This window comes from Camelus ferus, chromosome 17 (assembly GCF_009834535.1).
Source record: "Camelus ferus isolate YT-003-E chromosome 17, BCGSAC_Cfer_1.0, whole genome shotgun sequence".
NCBI lineage: Eukaryota > Metazoa > Chordata > Mammalia > Artiodactyla > Camelidae > Camelus > Camelus ferus.
The window spans coordinates 10,589,407-10,617,406 of record NC_045712.1 but is presented as its reverse complement, the minus strand read 5'-3'; the positions used below and the strand labels follow the sequence as shown (position 1 = coordinate 10,617,406).

Genomic DNA, 28,000 nt, shown 5'->3' with positions numbered 1-28,000 from the left:
TATAAAACAGAAACAGACTTACAGACATAGAAAACAAATTTACGGTTACTGGGGGGAAGAGGGTGGGAAGCAGTAAAGTAGGAGTTCAAGATTTGCAGATACTAACAAATATATATAGAATAGATAAATGAGTTCATACTGTATAGCACAGAGAACTATATTCAATATCTTGCAGTAACTTATGGTGAAGAAGAATATGAAAATGAATATATGTATGTTCATGTATGACTGAAATATTGTGCTGTACACCAGAAACTGACATGTTGTAACTGACTATACTTCAATAAATAAATATATATACACAATAATACTATATATATATATATTTTTTTTTTAACTAGTGGGGCTAACATGCAGGAGAGCTGGAGGACTGGAGAAGACTAAGAACCCACTCTGCAGGGATCACACACAGACTCACACACCCCCAGTCCCTGAGCAGAGGCAGCAGCTTAACAAGTACCTGTATTGTACAAGGGTTCACGAGCTAAATTTAGGGCATGTGCCAGAGGGCTAGGGATCTGGTGGAACTTTCTCCAGGGACAGAACTGCTGGCAGGAACCGTGTTTTTCACTCTGCTGTTACCAGCTGGCCCTTGGCCGATGTGCACCACTCCTGTCACTCTCCATCTACCTAGCTGACACTGTGCGCATCCCCCTGCTCTCCCCTGAGGACCCTACCCGCAGTATTCAGCCCTCCAAAGTGGCTCCTACCCTCCCCGGGGTGTGACCTCAGCTGCTAGCAGCACCCCTCCAAAATGGTTCCCACCTTCTACCCCACCCAGCAGTCCACCTTGGCCAGCACCGGTGTCCCTCTGAAGCAGCTCCCGCTTGGGGAGCCCTACACACCAGCACACCCACAAGAGTTGTGATCAGGCCTCACAGCGAGTTGTGGCAGAGACCAGTCGCACGCAGACACGTGCTGCTCAGCAGGCCAAGGCCAACCACAGCAGCCAGCCAGCTTGGGGCTAGTCCCGCCCACCGGCATGTCTGCAGCAATCAAGACCCAGCCACTGCAGGAAGGCACGCACCCCACACTGGTGATACCCCCGGAGCACGTGGCTCTGATGAGCAAGGGCGATCGTGCCACCAGGCCCCACACCAGGGCACCTTACACATAAGGCCACTCTTTTAAGACTGGGAGACGTAGCTGACATAACTCATAGAGAAGGTCAGCCAAAATGAGGACACAAAGAAACACCTTTCCAGAATGAAACCTCAGGAAAAGGACTAAATGAAATGGATGTAAGTAACTTACCAGCTGAAGAGTTTAAAGTGATAGTCATAAAGAAGCTCACTGAACTCAGGAGAAGAATGCAGCAGCCAGTCGGGGGAGATGTAAACAGGAGACCCCGTTCCTGTCCTCAAGCAACCTGCAGGCTAGTGGGAAGGCACACATTCAACGAGCTTCTACAGCAAAATGAGATGCAAGTCATGAACTGGGGGGGTCGGAAGAAATACAGGAACATACAGGAGGTGTGAAAGGAGAGTGGACCAGTGTGTGTGGTGGGGATGAAGCCAACAATCCAGGCAAAGGATACAGACAGGTGAAGCGCAGAGCCGAAAGGGAACAGAAGACGCCAGTCTGGTGGGGTGCACCTGGTGGGCAGAACCAGATGATGCAAGGCTTCATCAGCCAAGCCATGGCCAGGATTGCGGGTTTCATTTTAAAGACGGTGAAAAGTCACTGAAGTGTGGTTTGAAACATGGAGTGACATGATGGGTTCTGTTTCTGTAGAAGGACCATTCTGGCTACAGGGTGAACATCGGAAGACTGAGAGTGGGAAGCCCAGCAAAATGTAATGAGGCCCCCAGGCTGCGGAGGTGCCAGCGGGGCAGAGACAGAGGACTGATCTGAGAGACAGCAAGGAGGCAGAATGCGTATGATTTGGAATCAGTGACAGGGAACATGTATAGTAAACTGCCCCAGCTGGGGAGATAGGAACTTAACAAAGTTTTTTTAATGTTAAAGATCTTCATCTTTTTTTTTCCCAAATAGGTCCACAATCCTTTATCTTCAATCGCCAAATCCAAAAAGCTCTAAACATGTCAGTTACTTCCTTAGGATGGCAGCAAAACCTGACTTGAATTAACATGAGGTTCTTCTCGCCTTATCCCATTCCGCATGAATATTCATATATGTAACTGTATAAATATTACTCTCCGTGACTACTGGGTGCAAACGGAGAAGGCACTGGGTCTGTCAGGTGAAAGATGGTATACGCACTGTTACCCTGATAAGATCTGAATCTGGCAACATATTTGGCCCCCAGGGTTTCTGATGAGGAATTGTAGATGGGGAATTTTCTGCCTTCACTTTACAGCTTGAAAGGCGGCTGAGTGTCTATACCACACATGCACACCCTACGGCCCATAGAGTTGTGTCTTCGTTGGGATGCGGCTAGTCAGCTATTATTGTCGCTCGTATGATTCTGGAGGGAAGAATGTGTGTATGTGTTTTAACGGCTGACCTTTACACATGCATCAGATAAGACTGGAAGTGTTTATTTTCAGGGAGGTTTCACGCCACTGTAGAGAAACTTCTACAAGGCTTAACCTCGTGTATCTGTTTCCCTGGGGACTGATGCTTGTTTCTAACAAGGTGTCTGCTGGCAGGAGGCAGGGGCACCGAAAGGGATCAATCCCAGGCCTCCACCTACAACCATCACCATTCCTTCATTTCTTTCTAAACCATCTCCACGCTACTCTGCTAGGGGATTTGGAAACAACAAATGAACGATACCCGATCCCAAACTATTCTCATGGAAGTTGCTCCAAAAAAAGATATTTTTATTAATGTTTGTTAAAATAGTTTACTAGAAACAAAGAAAATATTAGTCTGTAACATTCAACATGAGGTGAGAAAACAAGGTTGCTCATTTTCTCAGTTTAGGAGCTGGGAGAATGGCATGTCTAGGGAAGCAACTGCTCCGATGGGGGATATCTGGAGAGACAGCTGGGCGAGAAGGAATCACAGCGTATCTTCCTGAGTGTCCAGGAAAGGAACTCCTCACTGGAACCTCTTGAGAGACATCATTAATAACTAACCTCACTGATCCAAAAATTTATGGAGTTACATGTCCCTTTAAAAATGACACTGCCCTGCAACCTATGGAATGGGAGAAAATATTTGCAAAAGATAAGATTGACAAGGGCTTGATTTCCAGAATATAAACAGCTCATACAACTTAATAAGAAAAACCAAACAACCCAATCCAAAAATGGGCAGAAGACCTAAACAAGCAATTCTCCAAGGAAGACATACAAATGGCCAATAGGCACATGAAAAAATGCTCAATATTGCTAATTATCAGAGAAGTGCAAATCAAAATTACAATGAGGCATCACCTCACACCAGTCAGAATGGCCATCATTCAAAAGTCCATGAATGATAAATGCTGGAGATGGTGAGGAAAAAAGGGAACCCTCCTAGACTGCTGGTGAGAATGTGGTTTGGTGCAGCCTATGGAAAACATTATGGAGATTCCTCAAAAGAAAATAGACTTACCTTATGATCCAGCAATCCCACTCCTGGGTATATATCCAGAGGGAACCTTAATTCAAAGATACATGCACCCCCCTATGTTCATAGCAGCACTATTTACAACAGCCAAGACATGGAAACAGCCTAAATGTCCGTCGACAGATGACTGGATAAAGAAGTTGTGGTATATTTATACAATGGGATACTACTCAGCCATAAAAATTAATAAAATAATGCCATTTGCAGCAACATGGATGGACATGGAGAATGTCATTCTAAGTGAAGTAAGCCAGAAAGAGAAAGAAAAATATATGATATCACTCATGTGGAATCTAAACAAAAGACAAACTTATTTACAAAACAGAAACAGACTCACAGACATATGGTTACCGGGGGGGGGGGGGGGGGGGGTGGGAAGGGATAAATCGGAAGTTCAAGATTTGCAGATACTAACTAATATATATAAAATAGATAAACAAGTTCATACTGTATAGCACAGGGAACTATATTCAATATCTTATAGTAACTTATGGTGGAAAGAGTATGAAAAGGAATATATGTATGTTCATGTATGACTGAAGCATTGTGCTGTACACCAGAAACTGACACAACATTGTAAACTGACTATAACTCAATTAAATATATATATATATTTATAAATATATGTATATATAAGTTTTTTAAAATACTAGTTTTTTTGTTGTCATTTGCGGTTTGTTTTTGAGTCGCAAAGACAGTAAGGTAGAGAAGCTCTTTGGCACAGAGCCCTTCCACAGCACCGGGGAACCTGACCAGGAAGATCTTACCTTCAACACAAGAAGGCTGGGCTCGCGTTGTGCCAGCAACCTGTCCTGGGAAGCAAGAACACTTGACAGTTTGTGATCGCTCTTCTATGCGGTTCTTGTTACAGCACCTGTGCACAGCCACCACCTCACAGGTCCCTTGCTTGATTTGGTGGTGACCTGGTAGACATTCAGGGAGAAAAACAGACCCAATGCCATTAGTAAGAAATGAAACTACCAAGAGTATGAACGATGCCATGACTACATTTTCCAGCTCCGTGTACCATGTTTATAAATCTTTACAACATTTTGTTTTAATGTTGTTTCAAATTTAGATGAAGGTATCAAGAATAGTGCAAAACAAAAAAAACAAACAAAAAAAGCCTCCTATGAATCTGAAGTAGACAGAAGTTTGGCTTCCAGGAACTTCAGTCCCCGGTATCACACCCATGGTCATGTTATGTTACTTACATGTCAAAAGAGATTTAGCAGATGTAATTAAAATTACTAAGATTACCCACACTGACCTAATGTGATCGACAGGAGTTCTTCCAAGTAGAGGGATGAAGCACAAGAGGAAATCAGATTTAAAACACGAGGAGGACCCAAAGTATCAGTGCTGGCTGGCTGGAGCCACAGGTGAAGGAAATGGAGACTACAGTCCTACAACCGCAAGGAACTGACATCTGCCAGAAACCTGGAGGCACTTGGCAGTGGGTTCTTCCCCAGAACCCCCATAAAGGCATGCTGTCCTGATGATACCTTGATTTTACCAGTGATGAGACCCTGCACAGAGAAACCAGCCGCACTGTGCCAGACTTCTGGCCAACTGACTCACACCACTAAATCTGTGGGAATCCGTCACAGCAGCCACAGCAAACTGTTAGGACCTTTTACCTGGATTCCCTAATTAACATGTGATCTCATTTGCTTTATCATTCACTCTCTTTCCTATATTTGTCTGAGCCATTTGACAGTGTGTTGCAGACATGATACTCCTTTATCCCTAAATATTTCATGTGTGATTCCTAAGGGGAAAAAAGACATTTTCTGACATAATTAACAAATTCAGGACATTTCACACTAGTACAATGCTATTCCATATTCTATAGTCAGATTTTACCAACTATCCCAAAAATGTCCGTTAGAGTCATTTTTCCCCCTGCTCAGGATCTAATACAGGAGCCCACGTTATGTTTAGTTCATGTTTCTTTAGCTTTCTTTAATCAGAAACTATTCCTCAGAATTTTTCTTGACCTTGACATTTTTAAAGACTACTTGTCAGTTTCCTTGTAGAAAGTTCTTCCGTTTGGGTGGGTCTGGTGTTTCTTCTTGATTAGAGTCAGGTAACGCACTTTTAGCAGATTACCCTCAAAATGTATGTTCTTCTCAGTGCATCATATCAGGAGCCACATAATGTCCATTTGTCCCGCTATTGGTGCTGTTATCTTGAATCACATGCTGACGGTGGTGTCTGCCAGGTTTCTCCATTTCTAAAGTTACTAGTTTGCCCTTAACAATTAATAAGCTTTTTAAGGGGAGATATACTGAAACTATGTAAATACCCCCATTTTTCATCAAACTGTTACCCACAATTTTTAGCATCCATTGACGATTCCCACCTGAACCAATTATTCATATTGATGGTCGCAAAACTAATTCTATATTAATGTTCAAATTAGCTCAGATCCAGACAGGAAGAGACCCTTCATACCAGCAGCTGTGTCATTTTGACATATCGCCATTATTCTTTGTGATCTTACTAACTTTCTGGCTCAAAAGATGTGCCAGGCTTCTTTTGTATTTCCCTGCCCTTATCATTTTTCTCCAAGGAGTCTTGATTATTTTTAGTGGGGCATCAGATCTAGAGACCAAGATCTTGGCACAAAGGTTTAATCACTGCTACCAGGGAGCGATTAGGGGCTGAAAGGGCAGAGAGATCTACAAAGTGTGTATGTATAGTCTTCAGTCCACACTGAGATCTGCAATCCCAGCCTAGCACCACAGGTTCTCACTACTCCCTCCACAATTCTATATTTGTATCTCCCATCACCAGCAATGAGAAACCTGCCCTTCATCGTCCTGTAGCAAATAGAAAATAATTTAATTTACACTGGAATCCATTTTACCAGTTGGGAGTCTTTTGTTCTAACAACAGAAACTTATCTGAGCTCACTTCATCAAAAGAGAATTTATTGGAAGATTATCAGAAGATTGCAAAACCGAGAGAGAATGTAGCTTAACAGTAAGTGGACCCATTCTCGTGGCTGGACCTGAGTGTGTAATTCCACTTAGTGAGTCTGCCATTCTGTTCAAGGTCACGTCAGCTGTGGCAACCACCATCTAAGACAGTCCCCAGTCATCCCTGCCTCTTACTACCTGCTCCTTTGTGCAGTCCCGTCCCACGTGGTACCAGGGTTGGTCTTTATGCAGCAGAAATGTTGGTATGTCACTTCCAAAATTAGATGGCCACTCTCTTTCTGTGCCCCCTGGATCACTCGAGGGAAACCACAGCATGAGCAGCCCTCTGAAGAGGCCCTTGTGGCAAGGAACTGAAGTCTCCTGCCAACAGTCCTGTCAGTGAGTTTGTAAGCAACTCCCTCCCACACGGTCAGCATCGGTCTCTGTGTCAGTGCCAGTAGCATACGTCAGAAGTGATGGTTTGTCTCTCACAGTTAGGTTACCAAAGACAGTGGTGTACTCGCTTCCTTGTTCAACACCCACTCTGGAGGAAACTTACAGTTGAAAATCTGAGGCTGGCCCTCCTTATCACTGGTTACACATCTGTGAATTAAACCAACCAACCATGGGTCATGCAGTACTTTGGTACGTATTTACTGAGAAAATCTGTGTATAAACCCCTGCTGTTCACGGGTCAGCTGTATGTGGATTGTGTTAAGCATCTAAGATTGGGGCTAATTTGTTACAAAGCAATAGATAACTAATACACCAACTCTGGTTATACCAGGATGGAAAGACTTAGTTTTGCTCTGATAAAAACCAATATAAACAAGATTGTGGAGGCAATGTTTAGAAATTATTAATGAAAGGCAAGTTTTTCAAGCACCTTCGAGCACCCTCATGATTTTCAGATACACCATTTATATATAAATTGTTCTATGAATTACAAGAAGTCTCATCTACTCATTAAAATAGGTTGTTTAAAAATATTCCATATTTCAGAGTTTTAATCCATAAAGACAGGCCTTGCACAACATAACCTCTCTATTATGTTGAATTTTTTTTTCTAGCCTTTCCCTGTCAAAATTCAACTGCTGGTAAGAACAAATACTAAGGCAAAGTTTCATTTGTAAAATACATAAAAAGCAACACCAGTACCCAGACAATCAACCACCAGCGTGAGAGAAAGTTTTCAGTCCACTCCAGAAGAAAACATAAATATGAAAGACTTAGTTACAGCTATAAACCTAATTAAACGTTCACAAGAAGAGTGTTGATTTCCCATAGGTACTTAGTTGTCTACAACAGTATAAATAAGAATGGAGAGTTATTACAGTGTCAGTGAAGTAGTATGGGGCTTCAGCATCGAGTCAGCAGAAGAGTGAAGACAGGGAAGACTTCACAGGGCTATCCTTTCTCTCATTTCCAATTGCACATAAGCACCATCAGGTCAAACATCCCCTGATGGGTAAGGACTAGCCACACGGAAAGGAGGGTACCTGGTGAACTCATCCTCCATTCTGTCTCAGTGACTGCCCTGCCTGTTGCTCAGTGTCTCGAATCGGCCAGCACCCTGATCTTGGATTTCTCGCTTCCAGAACTGCGAGGAGCCAGTGTCTGTTTTAAGTCACGTGGTGTGTGGTAGGTTGCTGGGGCAGCTGAGCAAGCTGACTCCTGGTGAGGGCTCTCTTCGCTGGCTTGCGACAGCCATCTTCTTACTGTGTCCTCACATGGCAGAGACAGAGTGCACTCTGGTCTCTTCCTTTTTTTCCCTAAGGGCACTAACCCTATTAAATTAGGGCCCCACCCTATGATTTCATTTAACTCTTATCACCTCATAGACCCTGTCTCCAAATACACTCATGCCTGGAGGCTACAGCTTCAACATATGAATTTGGCGGAGGTGGGGCCTGGAGCGGGGGAGGAACACAAACAGTCTGTAACAGCCATCAAGCCTTAATTAGATTTTAAATAGCCCTAGAGAGTCTATAATGAAGGCAGCTCTCAGCCTCATTAAGAGAATAAAAGAAATATGCTTTAGTAACTTCTGAGAATAGTCAAGAAGTGATTTGAACATTCATTAATATTACAGTTTGCTTAGAATTTTGTTGCTATTTAGATAACCATCCACAAATGCAAATAGATTTTTTTTTTCCCATTCAATCTTGTCTCTGAATAATCAGCTTGCCTGGTCTAGGATTTTATTCATTTATATAGTGCCAACTATGGTATTTCATTGATTTTTAAGATACGTATTTTTTTCAGCTTTTAACATGTCGGGAGGTCTCACAGCTGAGAGCATCTTACCATTTTAATTGGCATTGCTTTCCTTTCTCTGAAATACACAAGATAGCAGTGTGTTTCACAAGTGACAGCACCTTACCTTTGACGAAGTATGGTAGATTGCAGGCACTGTTCTAAACCATCTACAAATATTACCCTATGTCATCTTTTAAAATGCTGTCTTGTAAGTACTATTTTTATTCCTATTTTACCTTTAACAAAATGTCCAAAAATTAATTTGCCCAAGTTAACACAACTAGAAAACAGAAAGAGGAGAGAATCAAACCCAGGCAGTGTCTGTGCTCTCACGGGATGGTGGAAAAGGTAGCAGCCATGGTCGCTAACATTTCACCAAGTAGAGCCGAAACCGTATCTCCACCTCAGCCGGTCACAAGACATGGCTCAGTTTCCCACTGAAAACACCTTTTCTACTTGATGACAGTGTCTTTGTGGATCCATTTAGACAGTCTTCTCAGAAATTTGTGTACTGCTGATATTCAACAATAACCTTTGAATAAGGATGTGCCCTGTTTCTGTGTAATCTTTGTTCCTGGCACAGGAGATAGGTACTCAAACACGTACCTAAAATTGCTGAAGGACTCGCGGCAGGAGACAGGGATCCAGTGTGGGCTCTGTACAGAAATCACTGATCAGACATGCTTGACAACTCACGTTGTAACACTGGAGTAGGGGTCTCCAGAAGCAATAGGATGTGTGTATATACACGCAAAGAGATTCATTATAAAGGAACTGGCTCATATGATTATGGAAGCTAGCAATTCCCAAGATCTGCAGGGTGTCAGCAAGCTGGAGATGCTTGAGACTGATGGCTTACTTCCAGTCTGAGTCCAGAGGACTGAGACTTAGGAGAATCACTGGGGTCATTACGGTCTAAAAGTGGGCAGACTCAAGGCCCAGCAAGAGCTGATGGGTCAGTTTGAGTCCAAAAGCAGGAAAAGACTGATGTCCCAGTTCACAGGCAGGAAGAATTCTCTTACTCAAGGGAAGGTCAGGCCTTTTCTTCTATTCAGGCCTTCAACTGCTTGGGTGAGGCCCACCCACATTAGAGAGCCCAATCTGCTTCACTCAATGTATAGATTCAAATGTTCATCTTATCCAAAAAAAGTCCTCCCCAAACATCCAGAAAAGTGTTGCACCGAATATCTGGGGACCCCAAGGCCCAGGCCGGTTGACATATAAAATGCACCATCATAAACACCATACAGCTGTGCAGTACAGTGTTGCTGGACAGGAGGAAAAGTGAAAACAGACAACAGACAAGAAACCAGTGGCTTTCATGGTTCTCTAAAGAGGTACAAGATGGCAGCCTTGTTCAAAAAGATTGTACCAGAAACTGGCCACTTCAGGTAAATTCACTTAAAACAAAAATGCAAATGCTCCTTTAAACAGCGAGGAACATTCTAGATGGGAAATCTGTCTTCAAAACTACAGCTGAATACATATTACGTAACATTAGTCCTATGCAGTAAGTGAGAGGCTGCAGCTGAAATTTCTCAGTGAGGTTTACTTTAGAGTTTCACGGTGTGGATTGGAGTTTGTAAGACTGAGTTATCCATAAGTGAGGCCAGGTTCACCAGAGACAAACTGGCCAGAGGGAAACAAACAAACAAAATTATCTGTTTTGTGCAGTTAGTCCTTGTCAGTTGCTGGGCCATTTCCCTTCCAGTTTGCTCTGGGTATGGAGATGGGAGGCTGTTATTTCTATTTATTTAACCAGAACTTACACACAGTGTACTATGTGCCAGACACTGTCCTCAGCGCTTTCGGCGACATATTCTGTAAGTGGGGAAACTTTAAACTGTTCCTGATTCTTTTCCACACGTCTGAATTTGCAATCAAGTTGCATATGTTCTTTTCAAAAAAGGTAACTTAACACATTAGCAGAATTGTAAAGCTTCAGATACCTGGTTCCTCACTGACCTACATAATTAACGTATACACCATTGTAAGTGTTATCACAATCCTTACAACAGAATTGATTGTTGTGGGATCGCTATAGAGTATGGATTAATTTTATCTGCCTAAATACGTATCTTTTTTTCCCCTCATTAAACATGCTCTTAAGAAAAGTTGCAGACAACAGGGTAAATAACTATTTGTCCCAGTGCAGTCAGGACCTTTCCATCGTAAAAGAGATTAAATACAAAACTACATTTGCAATAGAAGTTCTTCGGTTGAAACTACTTGAAAGCTGATGGAGACAGAAAGCATCAGATTAGGGTGATTTCCTTTACGCTGTTACTTCTCTTGTATCCTTTTAAGATCCTTTTTCCCCGTCCCCCTCCAGCCTTGCATGAGAAATGACACCCTCAAAGGGAAGCCTCACACTCCAGCGGTCTTAGAAGGCGCCGGTTTAATCTGAGAAGGGTTTTCCCTATGGCATCCTCCGTATCTCTCTCCGCAGGAGCTGCATCGAGGAAACAGGAGACTGAAAAGATTTCATGAAATGAAAGCAGAGAATGAGGCCGGGGCTAGCCACTCGCCTTGGGGAAACATACCTGCTATTCCTAGTTGTGCTTCCCTGTCCCGGCCCCAACTTGGCTTCTTGTCACAAACGGAAATATCGTAATATAGAACGTAAGACCATGGTAGCCATGGGACCATCAGCTGGACCAACTTGGTAACTCGCTTGTGGAGACAAATACCCTCTGAGCCCCCGCTTTGTGCCAGGCCCTCTGCTGGGGATGAGGCCAGAGGAGTAAAGGAGATACCAAAAAGGAAGTATCTGATGATGCTCCTACAGTGGAAATGGGCTGCTTCTTACCTGCTGGCCACAAAGGAGAGAGCACTGGACCTGGAGTCAGAACTGCTGAGCTGGAATCCCAGCTTCCAGACTTGGGGAATTCGACTGAGTAACTCCGTCTCGGTTTTCTCACATACAACTAGTCAACTAGTGTATTATCTATCTCACGTGACGGTTATGAAGTTTCAATTCAAGTGCTTAATGAACATAGTGAGCTACTTGAAACACCATAGATGCTGAATAAATGTCTTTAGGTTTTCTGTTTATGTATTTATTCAGTGAATATTTGTGGAGCACTTGCTCTGGGCCAGGCACATGGAAACATGACGGTGAACAAAACAGGGCAAAAAAAATTCTCTTCCTCGAGGACCTTTTGTGTTTTAGTGATGAAAGAAACACAGAGCAGGAAAGATGCAATTTAAAACAGGGACGACCTAGGAAGCGAACGTCTGTGTGACATTACAGCAGGTGAGAGAACAAGCCTCGCAGGTGTCTAAGGGAAAGAGGCCCCGATACCCGGAGCTGCGTGACAGGTGGGAAAATCAGTAGGAGATGATGCCCCAAAAGATAGCTGAGGGTGAACGGGCAGGTCCCACAGGGCCTCCTGGGTCACTGGGGGGGTCTGGGCTTTTACTCACAATAGGATAGGAAGCCCCTGGAAATTTTGAACTTAAAAATGACCTGATATGACAAATATTTGTAAAGGATCCACTGTGATGAGCACAGACTAAGGAGGAACAAGGATGGAAGCAGGGAGAGGGCTCCTGTCACAACAATCCGGGCAGAGGTGACGATGGCCTGGACCAGGCTGTGGCAGTGGAGATGTAAGAAAAGGTGGGATTCTGAATCTGTGTAGAAGGTAGAGGTGACAGGATGTGTTGATGGGTTAAACGTACGAAGTGAGAGGAAGAGAGGAGTCAGCGCTGACTACAGAGCTGTCGCCTTTAACGAGAAGGGTGAGGTCGCCCCTTACGTGAATGAGGGCGAACCAGGAGCATGAGTGCTTGTCAGGATTCAGGTGCTGATTAGACACCTAACTGAGGAAGGTCAAGCAGGCAGTTAGATGAGACATTTGAGTCTGGGGTTTAGGAGAAAAGGCTGGTTTTAAGATGGATATTTGCTCATCATTAGAGTATGTGGATGGTATTTAAACCCATCAGACTGGATAAAATCCCCAAGGAAATAACTGTAGCCTGAGTTTTTTTTTTTTTTTTTTTTTAAGTATCACTTCAATGGTAAGAGTTTAGGAGAAGAGAAGGAGTGGCCAGTGGCCAAAAATGAGAACAAAGGAAGTGGTAATGTAATGTGGTGCAGCCACTGTGGAAAACAGTATGGAGATTCCTTTAAAAAAAAAAAAAAAACTAAAACTAGAGTTACCATATGATCCAGCAATCACACTATCACACTCCTGGTCATATGTCCAGAGAAAACCCTAATTCAAAAAGACAGACGCACCCCAGTGTTTACAACAGCCAAGACACGGAAGCAACCTAATGTCCATCGACAGATGGATGGATAAAGATGTGGTGTATATATACAATGGAATACTGCTCAGCCATTAAAAAGAAATAATGCCATTTGTAGCAACACAAATGAACCTTGAGATTATCGCACTAAGTCAGAGAGAGAAAGACAAGTATCATATATCATTTTTATGTGGAATCTAAAAAAAGATACAAATGAACTTATTTACAAAACAGAAACAGACTCACAGACATAGAAAGCAAACTTAACGGTTACCAAAGGGGAAAGTGTGGCAAGGGATCAATTAGGAGTTTGGGAGTAGCAGATACAAACTACTATATATAAAATAGATAAACAACAAGGTCCTACTGTATCGCACAGGGAACTATATTCACTATCTTGTAATAACCTATAATGAAAAATATATATTACATATGTAACTAAGTCACTATGCAGTACCCCCAGAAACTAACAAAACAGTGTAAACCAACAAGACTCAATGAAAAAGAGAGAGAACCAAGGATGACTGTGTGCTGTTCTGGACGTGCAGTGGACAAGGGTATCAAAGGATGAGGGAGTGATCATGTCAGATGCTGTCGTGAAAGATGAGGATGGCTGGACGCAGCAATATTAAGGTCGCGGTTGGCTTTCACAAGAAAAGTATCAGAAGAACAATGGAGGCAAATCATGACTGGAACAGGCTTCAGAGAAAGCATAAAGTGAGAGATAAGAGACAATAATTGTAGCTATAAATGGAGCCGCAATGGCAAGAAGAGAAATCGGAATGTGACGGACAGGATTACAGGTGTGAGCAATTTTTTTTTTACTGTGAGAAATTATAGCAAACATGTACGCTGTTGGGAAAAGTCTGATAGAGGGAAAACTGCTATAGAGATGTCTGACGAGGTAGGAGGTAGGGATGGAACATAAATGAAGAGGCAGGGACTTGACAAGAGCACAGACAGTTCATCCATAGTCTTCCTCTTCCCAATGTTCTGTGTATCTCCCTTGTGGAGGACGGTCCACATGGGAGGTGTGTTAACCACCATGTGAGTGTTCATTAACACCATCAGAATAAAACAAATATGCCTCATCATGCATAAAACTAGCCCCCACTCAACAGCCGGGGCTGTCCTGTCAAGTCAGCCAGCCTCACAGCGACGGTCCAAAACCTTCTATGAGGAAAATATTACAAAGGAGGAAGAATTTCATAGTCAGTGAAAGTGATGTAGTGGAGATGCTTGAATACCACTCAAAGCCATTCACTGAGCATGTGGCAGATTTAGGTCAGTAATTGAAGAGGAGAAAGTCCTCTGGGCAGACTTCTCAAAAGGCAGTGACTGAAATGGCCAAGGGCTAGAGAGAGGCTCGCGGGGAAATTGCGGAAGCTCCTGAATGCTTTTGTGGACATTTATGATCATGCGGCAAAAGGTAATGATAAAATGAAGGATGATATATTACACTATGTTACAGTGTTTCCCGGAAAAGCTCTATCTATGCCATATCTAATCCAGTCTAAGAATTACATCCCAGCTACCTTCTCCTTTTCCCCTCAAGACGTTCCTCCTGCACCCAAAAAATACAACTTTTCTCAAGAAAAACTGACCATCTTCCCGGAATAGGGAAAAACTATTATTATTCTATTCTAATAGACATTAACAAATACAGTTTTTCACTAACTGATTGAAAGTCAGACCAAAACAATATGCTTGAACTCAATGCACCCCAGTCTCTCTTTTTTATTGCAGTATGGTTGTCTTACAATATTGTGTTAGTTTGTGGTGTACAGCATAGTGATTCCATTATACAGAAATAGATACTCTTTTCCATTATAGGTTATTACAAGACACTGAATACAGTTCCCTGTGCTATACAGTAGGGCCTCGTTGTTTGTCTATTTTATATACAGTTGTGTGTATCTGCTAAGCCCAAACTCCTAATTTATCCCTCCCCCACCGCCCATTCTCCTTTGTTTTCTATGTCTGTGAGTCCATTTCTGTTTTGTAAATAAGTTCATTTGTATCATTTTTTAGATTTTTTTACCCTAGTTTTTAGGATATCTAAAAACTTCCCATTCTCAGCATTCCTAATTCATCTGAACAAAATTTTTTCTTCTTTCACTACTCAAAACAATACACCTAAGAACTCCCCTCCACACTTTTCTTAATCAAGCTTACTGTCTCTTTGCTGTTCTTTGACAAGAGTACCATCAACTAGAAGAAACAGACACAGAAATGGTTCCCAGTTTAATTACAATATAAAAGCTGCTTTAGTTAGTAATGTACACTTTCACATGTTATATTGAAATACTCCATACTTTTTAGCAGGCTTAATCCTCCCATATTTCAGAAGTGTTCCTTCCAACTGTTATAGACTGAATTGTCCCCCCACCCCCGCCTAAAATTTATATGTTGAACCCATAACCCTCAACGTGACAGTATTTGGAGACAGGACCTTTCAGGAGGTAATTCAGGTTAAATGAGGTCTTAAGGATAAGGTCCTAACCCAACAGGACTGGTGCTCTTATAGGAAGAGGAAGAGACACCAGAGAGCGTACACAGACCCAGCCATGTGAGGACACAGCGAGATGGGGGCCATCTGCAAGCCAGGAGGGACACCTCACCAGAAAACGGATGTGCTGGCACCTTGATCTTGGACTTCTAACTTCAAAAACTGTGAGGAAATAAATTTCTGTTGTTTAAACCACTCAGTCTGTGGTAATTCGTCACGGCGGCCTGAGATGACTCATGCATCGTCACTTGTTAATCGCAGCTCCACAGACTGGAGGGGGTGACAGGCTTCACATCAAGGGGTATCACGGTGGAAACACGTGGGCAAAGTAGATCTTTTGGGATCACTCATGTTTCCGACAAAGTCTCTGTCCGCGCATGTGTGTGGTAAATTGGATTTTTTTTCAGCCCAATTCATTATCTGCCTTAGTTTATAGCAACACAGATTATTACAATACGAAAGTGCATTGGAGAATGGTCTTGTTGTTGGGAAATACATGCAGTTTGCCACTTACTTTCAAATAATACAGGAAAAAAGAGAATGGCTGGATAGACATAGAAATATGTAATTGGTAGTTCTAATGTGATAGGATGTGACAGGTGATAAATCTAGGAAGGAGTATAAAGATGTGCTTTTTCCTAACTGAAGTACAGTCGGTTACAATGTGTCAATTTCTGGTGCACAGCATAATGTTTCAGTCATACATATACAAACAAAATATTCCTTTCCATATTATTTTTCATTATAGGTTACTAAAAGACATTGAATATAGTTCCCTGCACTCTACAGAAGAAATTTGTTTTTATCTACTTTATATATAGTAGTTAGTATTTGCAAATCTCCAACTCCCTATTTATCCTTTCCACCCTCTTTTCCCCCCACCCCGGTAACCGTAAGTTTGTTTACTATGTCTGTGAGTCTGTTTCTGTTCTGTACATGAGTTCAGTAGTGTCTTCCTTTTTAAAGATGTACTTTCCATTCCACCTTTCTTTAGATTTGAAAAGCTTTCAAATAAGAAGTTGAGGGGGAAAACGGACTTCACAAGAAATAACTAGAAGTCATTCTACAGGTAAAGACTCCAGATTCCTCTGTCTCAGTGCTGCCCTGCCATCTCTCTACTTCTAACGAGGTTTTCAACAAGTGGCTTCACTTCCCATCGCCTGGGTTTCCACATCTGCAAAATAATAAACCTTCAGAGGTCCAATGGGAGGCTAAGTAGTAATATAGGTAAAGTGGCCAGAACGGTGCCTGGTGTGTAGTAAGTGCTCAATAAATAGTGCTAGTGCTAATAATAAGTATGATCATAACATTACTGCTATTACTATAGACTATTTACAGAACTGTTGAACTGGGAAGATCTAGGAAGAAATACAAAGAACTGAATTCATTTTTTAAAAAATTATACTTCTCAGAAAAAAAAAAAAAGTAAATGCCTTCTAGGAGCTAAAAACCCACCTTATCGTGGTCCCCTCACTCAACTGATATTTATTGAATTTAAGATTTGAAATAGCCATCTTTTAAATTTTTTCCCCACCTGATGCATGAATTCTGTTATTTCCCCAAAAGTATCCATTCAATGCCTCCTTAAACCCTTAGCTCTCCCATCAGAAGCCAGTCATTACCAAACTTACACATACTAACCCCACTGCACTACAGTTTCTGTTTCTCTGGCTCCTGATTTCACCACTGCCTAGTACTTTTAAAGGCTTAAAACTCAGCAGGACCACTGGGGCACAGGTAATCAAATAAAGTGACTCAGTTAATCAGACTGAGCAACTTTTTCTTCTGAAAGGGGAACGTAATAGCAGAGACACAGAGAGATTGCAAAAAGCCTCTCCCAGGGAGGTAGCTGATGAAACACAGAACTGACATTACGGTTCACTGGTACCCTCCCTCTCAGCCCTGGACACACTTCCCGCCTTTCCCAGCACTCCCACCGATCCGGGTGACAGCTGAGTGTGAGAAAGAAACAGAAGGCGGAAGGAGAAGTGACACTGGTGTGTTCACTTTCAAAGAACCTGTTACACAACTAGTGTGTGTGTGTGTGTGTGTGTGTGTGTGTGTGTAGAAGTTAGAATAAAGCCAAACGGAGAGTTAAAAAAATAAAAATAAGCAAGAGGACTCGTTTCAGTCCCCGCAAGTCCCTTCAGTGTCTGTATCTATGATTTCAACAACTTTCATGCACAGTTGGATAGATTTCTTAATCATTCTTCTACTAAATTTATATGCAGAACCATCTCAGTAGACAAAAATAAATAAGTCTATGTGCATGTAGAATTGGTGGTAAGCCTCCACTTGTACATTCAAAACACAAAAAAGTATGTATGTATTTTTTTTAACATTTTCACTTAGCAAATTTTGTTCTGAATTTATTTCAAACTAAAATAGACCCCAGCAAAATACTGCATAATGTTTTATTCATGACCTAAACAACACTTTAGTTATTTAAACTCTCTCTTATAAACATTATTTTCTGACACGTTATACATGTCACTAAGTCTCCAAGCCCAGAATTAAAACAGTCCTCTGACGTGCCATGCTGACATGGCACCATGAACCTTTCCTTAACAGCGACTTAGCAGAACCAGTTTTCGACAGATGTTTTCATTTTGTAATTCCAGTTAAAGACGATAAGTTACCCGTGTTGACCTTCTCTCCTAAGATCCAACTAACACTATAGTTAAGACAAAAGATCCAAATTCACGAGAGCAAAGAATAAAAGCGGAGATATCAGCACGTGAGAAACATTTAATAGTGTTTCGGGAGATGGAAAGCAGGTGGGTTAGGAGTGACTGACTGAGAAGGCAGAGGTGGGTGAAGGAGACTGACTTCCAAGGACCGCAGTGGGTCCTTCAAGGCAGGGGCCTGAAAGCAGGAGGCCCGGCTGACCCCAGTATACTCGAAATAAAATTCCACTGGTCCCCAAGTCCCATACATATTCAGAGATTCCATTCTTCCATAAGGAGGTACAGCACTTAGAGGAAGTCTCCAATAGGAAAAAGACCAAAATAAGCAAAAAAGAGAAATAAAACTAGAGGACACAGAGTTAAGGCAAGGAATAGACAAAGACCTAAGATTACTAACAGCAGCGGTATGACTCCAAAAGATGAGAAGGAAGAGATGATTAACATTTACTATGTGCTAAATATTCTAAGTGTTAGTTCATATTTAATATATATTATAATAAACACATATAATACACCCCTACTAGTTTTATATATAATTATATTATACATGAAATCTCATAGTTACAGAACTCTCTTTAATTCTTCCACAATAGGGAAGAGAAGGGAATAAGACAGGTTTTACAAGGCCATCCATCAAATAATCAAAAAAAGAACAAGCCACATCTCAAATGCAGGGAATCTGGGAATGAAGAATGCCATGGTAACAAAATCCATCTGATAAAAAAACAGCACTGTTGAGAATTTTTTAATAGCTGAATTCAATTTTCCCTAAGAAAATCTCAGAAAATTAGAAGAAGAAAAAAAAAGATAAAGAGACAAATTGCGAACGCAAACAGGAAGTAAATACAGAAACAACCCCGATGGCTCCATACCCTATTCTAAAGGTAAAGAACAACAACAACAACAAAGTGTAGTCAGGATATTATCAAAGAAATACTTGTTCAAGATCAAAAGGACCTGAATCCAGTTGGTGCCCAGAAGTGCAGGATGCAGAGTCACCTACACCAAGACACATCCACGTGGAAATTTAAACTTCTCAGAATAACAACAAAAATAAAAGAAAAACAAAAGGGTAAGAGCTTTGAGAAGCCAAAGGGAAAATATCAACATGTGGAAAATGAAATAAAACAATGTTATTAGACTTCTTGAAAGCAAGACTATGTGCTAAAAAACAACTGAGCCATGCTTTCAAAATTCTAAAGGAAAAGACTGCTATATTCAACAAAAATATCAATAAAGTGTGAAATTAAAAAATGTTCAGACATTGTCTCAAATGTTTTCTTTTCATGAACCCAGCTGTTTAGGACTTTAATGGAGGATGTGCTGTAGCAAAATAAAGGAGTAAAGTAAGAAAGAGAGAGATGTGGGAAAAGAAGGAACCCGATCCAAAAGACGGGGGAAACAAAGCCATGGGTCGAGGTTGCAGCTAGCCAGAACAGGAGCGGCCAGAACTCACAAGCTCTATGAAACGAAAGGGAATCTGATCTGCAGCATAAGCTAAAAACATCTAGACACGCAAATAAACAAAGCAGCGGGAAACAATAGAACCATACTGGAAAGGAAATGTAACCTTTATGTAGCATAACAGAAGGTCGGTGCATAAGATCTACAGTTGCTGAATCAATCAATCACAGTAGAAGCGTATTATTTAGAAATATGGGGCTAAAAGAAAATCAAGGATATAAAAAAAGAAAACAGTATTTGCAGCTGGACAATGGGACCAAGGACAGAGAGGTGATGCCGTTGTGGATTTTTCAAATATATACCAGTATTATTTTGATACATTTAATCTTATTTTGAAATTCTAACCAGCTGGAGGATTTCCAAAGCCACAACATCTTACATTCATAGCTAAGACCTTACAATACATACATACACCCACAGGCACAACACGTGTATGCATACATGCACATGGATTGACTCCTATGCATTTGATAATTATGCCTAAATAAGTTTTCTATTTTTAGTAAATTTTTCCTATAATACTAAAGTTATTTTTAGGTAAAAAAAAATATATTACATCTTTATGTGCTGCATTTTTTCAGATCTACTTAAGCAAACACCGCATACACAATTCCTTACATGAACTAAAAACTCTTCTTAAAACCTCTAGGACAAGAGAGAAAACCCCACTGAGTATATACTAATATTTAACTGACATTAATCTTTTCCTGATGCACCATCTCTTAGACTATAAGCTTGATCAGGGCAGGGAACCCAGCTCCCTTCTGCATGATTGGTTCCCTGTAGTAGGAAATAAATTCTTGAATTAAGAAGATAATCCTTTTAAGTCTCTTCTTCACACATGGCTTACCCTAATACTAGAAGAAAACTGCTACATCTAGAAGAAAAAAGCTTCATCAGTGGCCTACAAACCTGAACCATTAGTATCTTTGCATCATGAAAATCCTGGGAGGATTTCCCTGCGTGAGACTGTGTGCCTGTCCTCTAGGTTAGAGTCATGGATTCCAACTCAGTTTTTAAAAATCCAAAGTTAATCACATTCAGACGCCAAACCTTTTATATCCTGGATTTTAATTTGTTACTTCATTTGGGATCTTTCTTTTATTTCATTTGTTTTTAATGAAACTTTAGGTAAAAACACTTTGTCAAAAATGCCTCCCTCCTAAAAAGATGATGGCTTTAGGAATGATGCCCTGATAGGGATAAAATGTAGGGTTAACTTGTGGGGGGTAAACATTTTAAATGCTGTAAGGGTAGAAAAGTTTGTGACCAGTCAGGAAAAGCTGCTAACATGTTTTGAAATTACCAGAAAAAATCTAGTGTGCAATAAACTACTGCTGGTAACAATGATTATCTCTGAGGAATGAGACCGGGGATGACAAGTTTTGGAACAGGCAAGGGATGATTATGATGATAAAAGAAAATAAAAGCAATTATAACAATGGAAGTTAAAAAAGCAGATGCTCTCTTAACCAATGTTCTGAAATAGCAGTTTTCAAATGAGGGTATGTGAACCCTTAGACATACACAAAGACTTTCCCTGGGGTACACCCATATACAGCTTTACGGGAGTCAATTTCTAGACTATTCTCCAAATATTTTTTAGCCTAAAAGTACAGGATGTGCCTATGATAAAGGCTCTCCAGACACACGTCATCTTCTCTTAACAAAGAAAGTATAAGTTTTGGGCAACCCATTTCTCACTACAGTATTAGGAATAAACCTCTCTGGATTAACACCCAACAAAAGGAGAGTTTGCAATTTGGTGTTGTCCAACGCTCATGTCATTAAGCAACAAAATGCCAATAAAATTTTACTAATGAGGAGGAACTTTAGTTGCCAACCTAAAATATGCAGAAAAGTTCCAAGATGTTCTAAGTGTGAAGGTCATGACACTACTCAATGACTTCCTAGAATATCCTGATGGCTTGCCAGGGCACACTGAATGCTCGCACATGGGGAGAGCAAGAACTGAGCTGCACACTCATCAAAATTAAGTGCGTATTACCAAACACATTTACACCATGTGTAGTGTAACTGGAATTATGTGACCTAACTGAATATTCTGTAAAATGAAAGAGTTGTTACCCTTCCAAAAAGTCAGCCAAATGCTTGGAAATTCAGGTGCAAAGGCAAGCTGGGAAAAAGGAACCAAATGAGATATGGGCAAGCCAAATTTAAGAGAGAGGAACACAGATTTTTTTTTTTAATTTTGTAACTCCATCCTCTGTACTCTCAAGCAACAACATGAGAAGTAAAGACAATGTGATTAAACGGAGTATCAGTAAAGGTTAAGCACACAACGCGAATCCTACCGTCTACTCCCTAATAGCACATACATGAGAAGCAGCAGATCAAAGATGAATTCATCAACAAGTGATGTAAGCTCAACCAGATAGCCACTTGGAAACAAATCAATCAAATTAATATATATAATGCTATAAACACCAATATACACTCCAGGTGGGTGAAAACTTTGAACAGAAAACAGTAAAACATAAATGCACTATGAGAAAACAGGAGAGGTCTGTTTGTTTGTTTTAATTTTGTAGTAAGGATATTCTTTCTATTCAAAACACAAACTCAGAGGCCTAAGGGAGAAAAATCATATATTTGACTGTGTAAAAAGGAAATTATGTGGCAAACCCCCCCAAAAAACAGAGTGAAACCCAGGAGGGGGCTCCGCTTGTGAAAATGGCAAAAGCAAGCCACTCCCACCATAACAAACAAAAAGCCAACCTATAGAAGCATACTTTTTCTGATCCCACCAGAGAGTCACAAAGCACTTGGGTGAACTGAATTACAAAGGATGGCACATGCCTCTGAAGACGTGAATTGTTTGCCTTCTGTCAAGAGGGGAGAAAAAGGTGGCTGCCATCAAAACAGATACTGAGAAAACAGCTGAAACTGTAACCATTTCTTAAAGGCCAAGTGTAAGCAGGGAGCCCCATGCACAAGGGAAAGTTACAGTCTCTTTCAAGGTCCTGCACTGGATGCTCAGGACAAAGGCTGGGACAGAGAGAAACTCCCCAGGCGGTACAGGTGTGAGACTGGTGGTCAGCTGTCACTGGGGAACACTCGTGACTCACTGGGTTAGAATCTTCTCACATACTATGCGTAAGTCAGAGCAAATTGAGGAGAAAGCAAGCAACTGCCCCCTCCCACATCACTTTCCCCTCCAGAAATGAAAGTTCAGCCACCACTAAGGAGCAAGAGATTTGAGAAAGCCCCACCCTTGAAGCTCAGGCACACAGGGCCGGCCTACGACTGATGCTGGAGTAGAAGAGACCAGAAACTCTGCTCCCCCCAAGATGTACCATAAATAATGACAACATCAGTCTACCAGTGGAGAGGGGACAAGGGCAGGGAGGGAGGTCCCCTCATGTCATGGTGTATGGGACCTGCTGCGGTGAAGCAGGGACAATGGAAAAAAGATGCTCTGGTAACACAGGCCCCACACTATGCACAAGGGGGCATGAATCCACTGCTGAAGGGACGGGAAGGCTAAGAGGCACTGAGGGTAATGAGACCAACAACAAAGAACCAATCTGGCTCAACTTACAGACGAGACGGAGCTGACCTCTGGCCTAAGCAAAGAAGGGGAGGGCCTATTTCCAGTCATAAGTAGCGTTTATCTCAGTCTCCTGCTCTACACACACTGTCTCACGTTCAGTTAAACAAAACAGAGATTCACACAAGAAATGAAGAAAAAAGGACCCAGACAATAGAGCACCGTCTTTAAAGCACCAAGAGGAAAAGTGTCAACCCGGAATTTCATGTTCCAAATTGAAGGCAAAACACAACAGGAAAATTAAAATAGAATTCTTAAAAAATCATTCAGAAATGGCAGGAAGGAGGAAAGGGAGGGACAGAGAAAGAGAAGTCCCGAGCAAAAAACCAAAAAAATCAAACTGACAGACTCAAACCCAAACATAAATCAATCTGTAATCCATTATAGAATTCAGTTAAGAAGCAGAGATTGTCAGAATGAGCAAAACAAAAACAAACCCCAAACATACACTATCTACAAGAGACACATGCCAAGAAACAGGTAGAAAGTAACTGAATTTTAAAAAAGATACCCCATGCAAAAAGTAAGAATATAAAGACTGAAATCACTCTATTAATAGTAGATAGACTATATTTCTAAACAACATGCATTACCATGAATAAAGAGGGATATTTTATTATAATAAAAAGGTAAATTTAACAGAAGATACAGAAATCATTCAAGTGTATACTATACAATACAGCTTTAAAAAATACATGAAGCAAAATTATGGAATAAAAGGAAAAATAGATAATTCTGCATTCATAGTGGAAAGTTTCACCTCCTTCTCTCAACAACTATTAAAGCAACAAGAAGAAATCAACAAAGACAAAGAAAATCAGAACAGCACCATCAACCAACTTGACTTAATATTTAAAGAACACTCTTTCCAACAACAGGAAATACATTATTTTGGACACATATGGTAAGTTTATCAGAAGAGACCATATTGTGCACCATAAAATAAGACTCTTAATTTAGAACTATTAAAATCATAAAAGTATGATAAATGAACACGACATAATTAAAATGGAAAACCAGTAATACTAAGATAACCAGGAAAACTGGATATTAAGCAGCACAGTTCTAAATAATCATTGGGTCAAGGAAAAATCATGAAAGAAATTGGAAGATACTCTGACCTGAATGATAATTAAAAGAGAAGGCAGAATAAAAACTTCCTTAGACAAACAAAAGCCAAGAGAAGTTAGTGCCAGCAGGTCAACAAAACAGACTAATAAAGGAATTTCTTCAGGGAGAAGGAATTTAACCCCAGATAGAAATTTGGAACCATACAGATAAATAAAGTATGTTGGAAATGGTAGTAATGTAAGTAAATATGAAGGATATTTTTCTTACTTTTAATCTCTAAAAACTATAACTGATCATCTAAAGCAAAAATGGTCATGTATTAAAGGGTTTAAATCGTAACGGATGGATGAAATGAAATCACTCTACTGTAAGGTTCTTACACTGTACATGCAGTGGTATCTTACGTGAAGTTAGACTGTAAGAAGTTAAAGTTATGTATGTTAAACTCCAGACCATTACCATCCAAGACAATCATTGATGATGGAAATGTTCCATATCTGCCCTATCCAATACAATAGCCACTAGCCACATGTGAATACTGCACACTTGAAATGTGGTCAGTTCACCTAACAATATGAAATTTTGATTGTATTTAACTTTAATTAAAAATAATTAAATTTAACTGGTCATACATGGGTAGTGCCTACCATTTTGGACAGTGCAGGCCAGGTCAAGAATAATCACTAAAAAATTGTGTTTAAAAAAAAGTATAAATAATTAACAATAATGGTGGAAAAATATACAATCAGGAAAAACACTCAATTCAAAAAAGGCAGGAAAAGAGAAAAAAGATAGTAAAGAAATATGAAAGAAGTAGAAAGCAATTAGTAATGTAATGGATTTAAACCCAACCATGTCTGTGCATCTGTTTCTGTTTTGTAGGTGAGTTCATTAGTGTCCTCTTTTTTCTTTTTAATGTTAGCCACTATATATAAAAATAGATAAAAAAACAAATTTCCTCTGTATAGCACAGGGAACTACACTCAGTATCTTATAGTAACTTTTAATGAAAAAGAATATGAAAATATATGTATGTATATGCATGACTGCGACATGGTGCTGTGCACCAGAAATTGACACACTGTAACTGACTATATTTCAATTAAAAAAAAAAAAAACCCAACCATGTATATAAGAATGTTAAACATAAATCATTAAATACACAATTAAAAGGAAGAGATTGATAGAATGTATAAATAACAAAACCCAGCTATACGCTGTCTACTTAAAATATAAAGATATAGTTTGCTTTAAAAGAAAAGGATGGAAAAAATATACCAACCAAATATACCAGACATACCAAAGGATGCAAAAATATGCAAACACTAATGAAAGGAAAGTAGGAGTAGCCATATTATTACATATGTAAATTTCAGAGAAAGGAGTATTACTAGAAGTAAAAATTGGAACTTCATGATCCTAAAACAGTCAATATATGTCAAGAGGACATAATAATCCTAAATATGTACGCACCCAATACCAAGGTTTCAAAATATACAAAGCAAACACTCATGCAACTAAGAGAAGAAATAGAAAAATTCACAATTAAAAGTAGAAGCTTCAAAACTCTACTCTTCGTAATGAATAAATCAGTAAACAAATAATTAGCAACTACCTGACATTTATGAAGCAACTCTAGCAACATCAGAATACACATATTTTTAGTACACATGGCATATTCTCCAAGATAAATTATATTCTAGGCCATAACAAGAAATCTCTAAAAATTTAAAAGGACAGAAAACATGCAAAGTATGTTCTCTAAGTGCAAAAGAATTAAACTAGAAATAAGTAACAGAAAAATATTTGGAAAAATCCCAGCTATTGAAATTAAACTACAGTTTTTTAAATTGGTCAAATAAGAAATCACAAGAGTAATTCAAAAACTTTGAATTGAACGAAAATGAAAATACAACATGTCAAAAAGGTTGCCAAGGGGGTGCGGGGAGGAAAGAGATAGACTGGGATTTCAAAATTGTAGAATAGATAAACAAGATTATACTGTATAGCACAGGGAAATACATACAAGATCTTATGGTAGCTCACAGAGAAAAAAATGTGACAATAAATATATATGTATGTTTATGTATAACTGAAAAATTGTGCTCTTCACTGGAATTTGACACAACATTGTAAAATGATTATAAATCAATAAAAAAATGTTTAAAAAATAAAATAAAATAACATGGAACCATCAAAAAAAAAGAGAAGTTGCCAGAAGCAAAAAAAAAGGATAAGCAAATATTATGAACAACTTTATGCCAATAAATTTGATAACTTATTAGAAAAATTCTCTGAAAAACACAAACTTACCAAAGCTCATTCAAAAAGATACAGACAACCTGAGTATCCTTATTCCTAATTACGAGATTCAATTTTTATTTTAAAACCTTCCCAGAAAGAAAGCCAGATGCTAGATTACTTTACTGCTCAATTTATAGAAACAACTAAGGAAGAATTAATACCCATTCTACGTAAACCCTTCCAGGAAACAGAAGAGGAGGGAACACTTACTTCCTCATTTTTTGTGGCCAGCATTAACCCAATACCAAAACCAAATAAAAACATTACAGTCAAAGAAAATTATGGACCAGTATCTCTCATAAACATAGATGTAAATGTGCATTTAAAATTAAGCAAATTTATAAGAGCCAAAACTGTAAAACTTTTATAAGAAAACACAAGGGTTGGATTGTGACCTTGGATTTAGCAATGGCTTATTCAATACGTATACAACACCAAAAGTATAAGCCAGAAAACAAAAAAATAGATAAAATGGACTTCATAATAATTAATAACTTTTCCTCATCAAAAGACATTTAAACATTAAATTATAGGACACACTGGGGAAAATAACTTGAAAACTGTAATAAATGGCTCTTATCTAGAATATGTGAAGAATTCTTACAACTCAGTAAGATTTTTATCATGGAAAAATAGGGACAATATTTGAACAGACACTTCAACAAAGAACATTTCTGAGTGGACAATAAACATATGGAGGTGTGCACAACACCCACGGTTATCAGAGGAATGCAATTTAAAACTACGGTAAGATACCACTAGGTATCTGCTAGAATGGCTAAAATTATAAGTGACAAAACCAACTGCTGGCGAGAATGAGGACCAACCAGGATTCTCATTCATCATTGGTGGGAATGCAGCATAACTTATTTCAAAGTTAACAATACAAGTACCATACAACCCAGGAATCCATGTCCCAGGTATTTCCCCAAGAGAAATGCAAACATACTTCTATACAAAGACTTATATATGAATGGCTACAGCAGCTTTTTTCCCTAATAGTCAAAAAATGTCAAGATCCCGAATGCCCATCACCTGGTGAACAGACAAGCAAGTTGTGGTACACCCATACAATGGAATACGATTACTGAACAATAAAAATGAATGAATTAATGACACACATCACAACATGGATGAATCTTAAATGCATTATTACATGAGTGAAAGGAGCCACACTCAGAAGTCTACATACTGTATGATTCTGTCTGTATGTTAATCTAGAAATAGCAAAATTACAAGGACAGAAATCAGAGCTGAGTGTTGGGGGAAATGGTAGATTGCCTGAGTGCTCAGGGAAACTTTTGAGGTTGATGGAAATTTTCTGTATCTTAATTATGATGATTCTACCTCCTGTATATATGTATCAAAACTCATCAAACTGTATGTTCAAAAGGGTAACTGTGTAATCTGTGTACGTATAAATTATGCCTTAATAAAG

At 39.8% G+C, this 28,000-nt stretch overlaps 1 protein-coding gene and 1 long non-coding RNA gene across 2 annotated transcripts in view; one reads left to right on the top strand and one right to left on the bottom strand.

Annotated features, from left to right (window-relative positions):
* LOC116657084 lies at positions 1-26,307 on the top strand. Its single transcript, XR_004312018.1, has 2 exons — positions 1-44; positions 26,186-26,307. It is a non-coding gene; the product is annotated as an uncharacterized LOC116657084 (long non-coding RNA).
* Positions 1-28,000, bottom strand: part of TAFA4 (TAFA chemokine like family member 4) — a 146,219-nt gene that overhangs the window by 15,227 nt on the left and 102,992 nt on the right. The window contains 1 exon segment of the mRNA XM_032458112.1: positions 4,287-4,442. Within this exon segment, the coding sequence (XP_032314003.1) occupies positions 4,287-4,442 (156 nt within the window).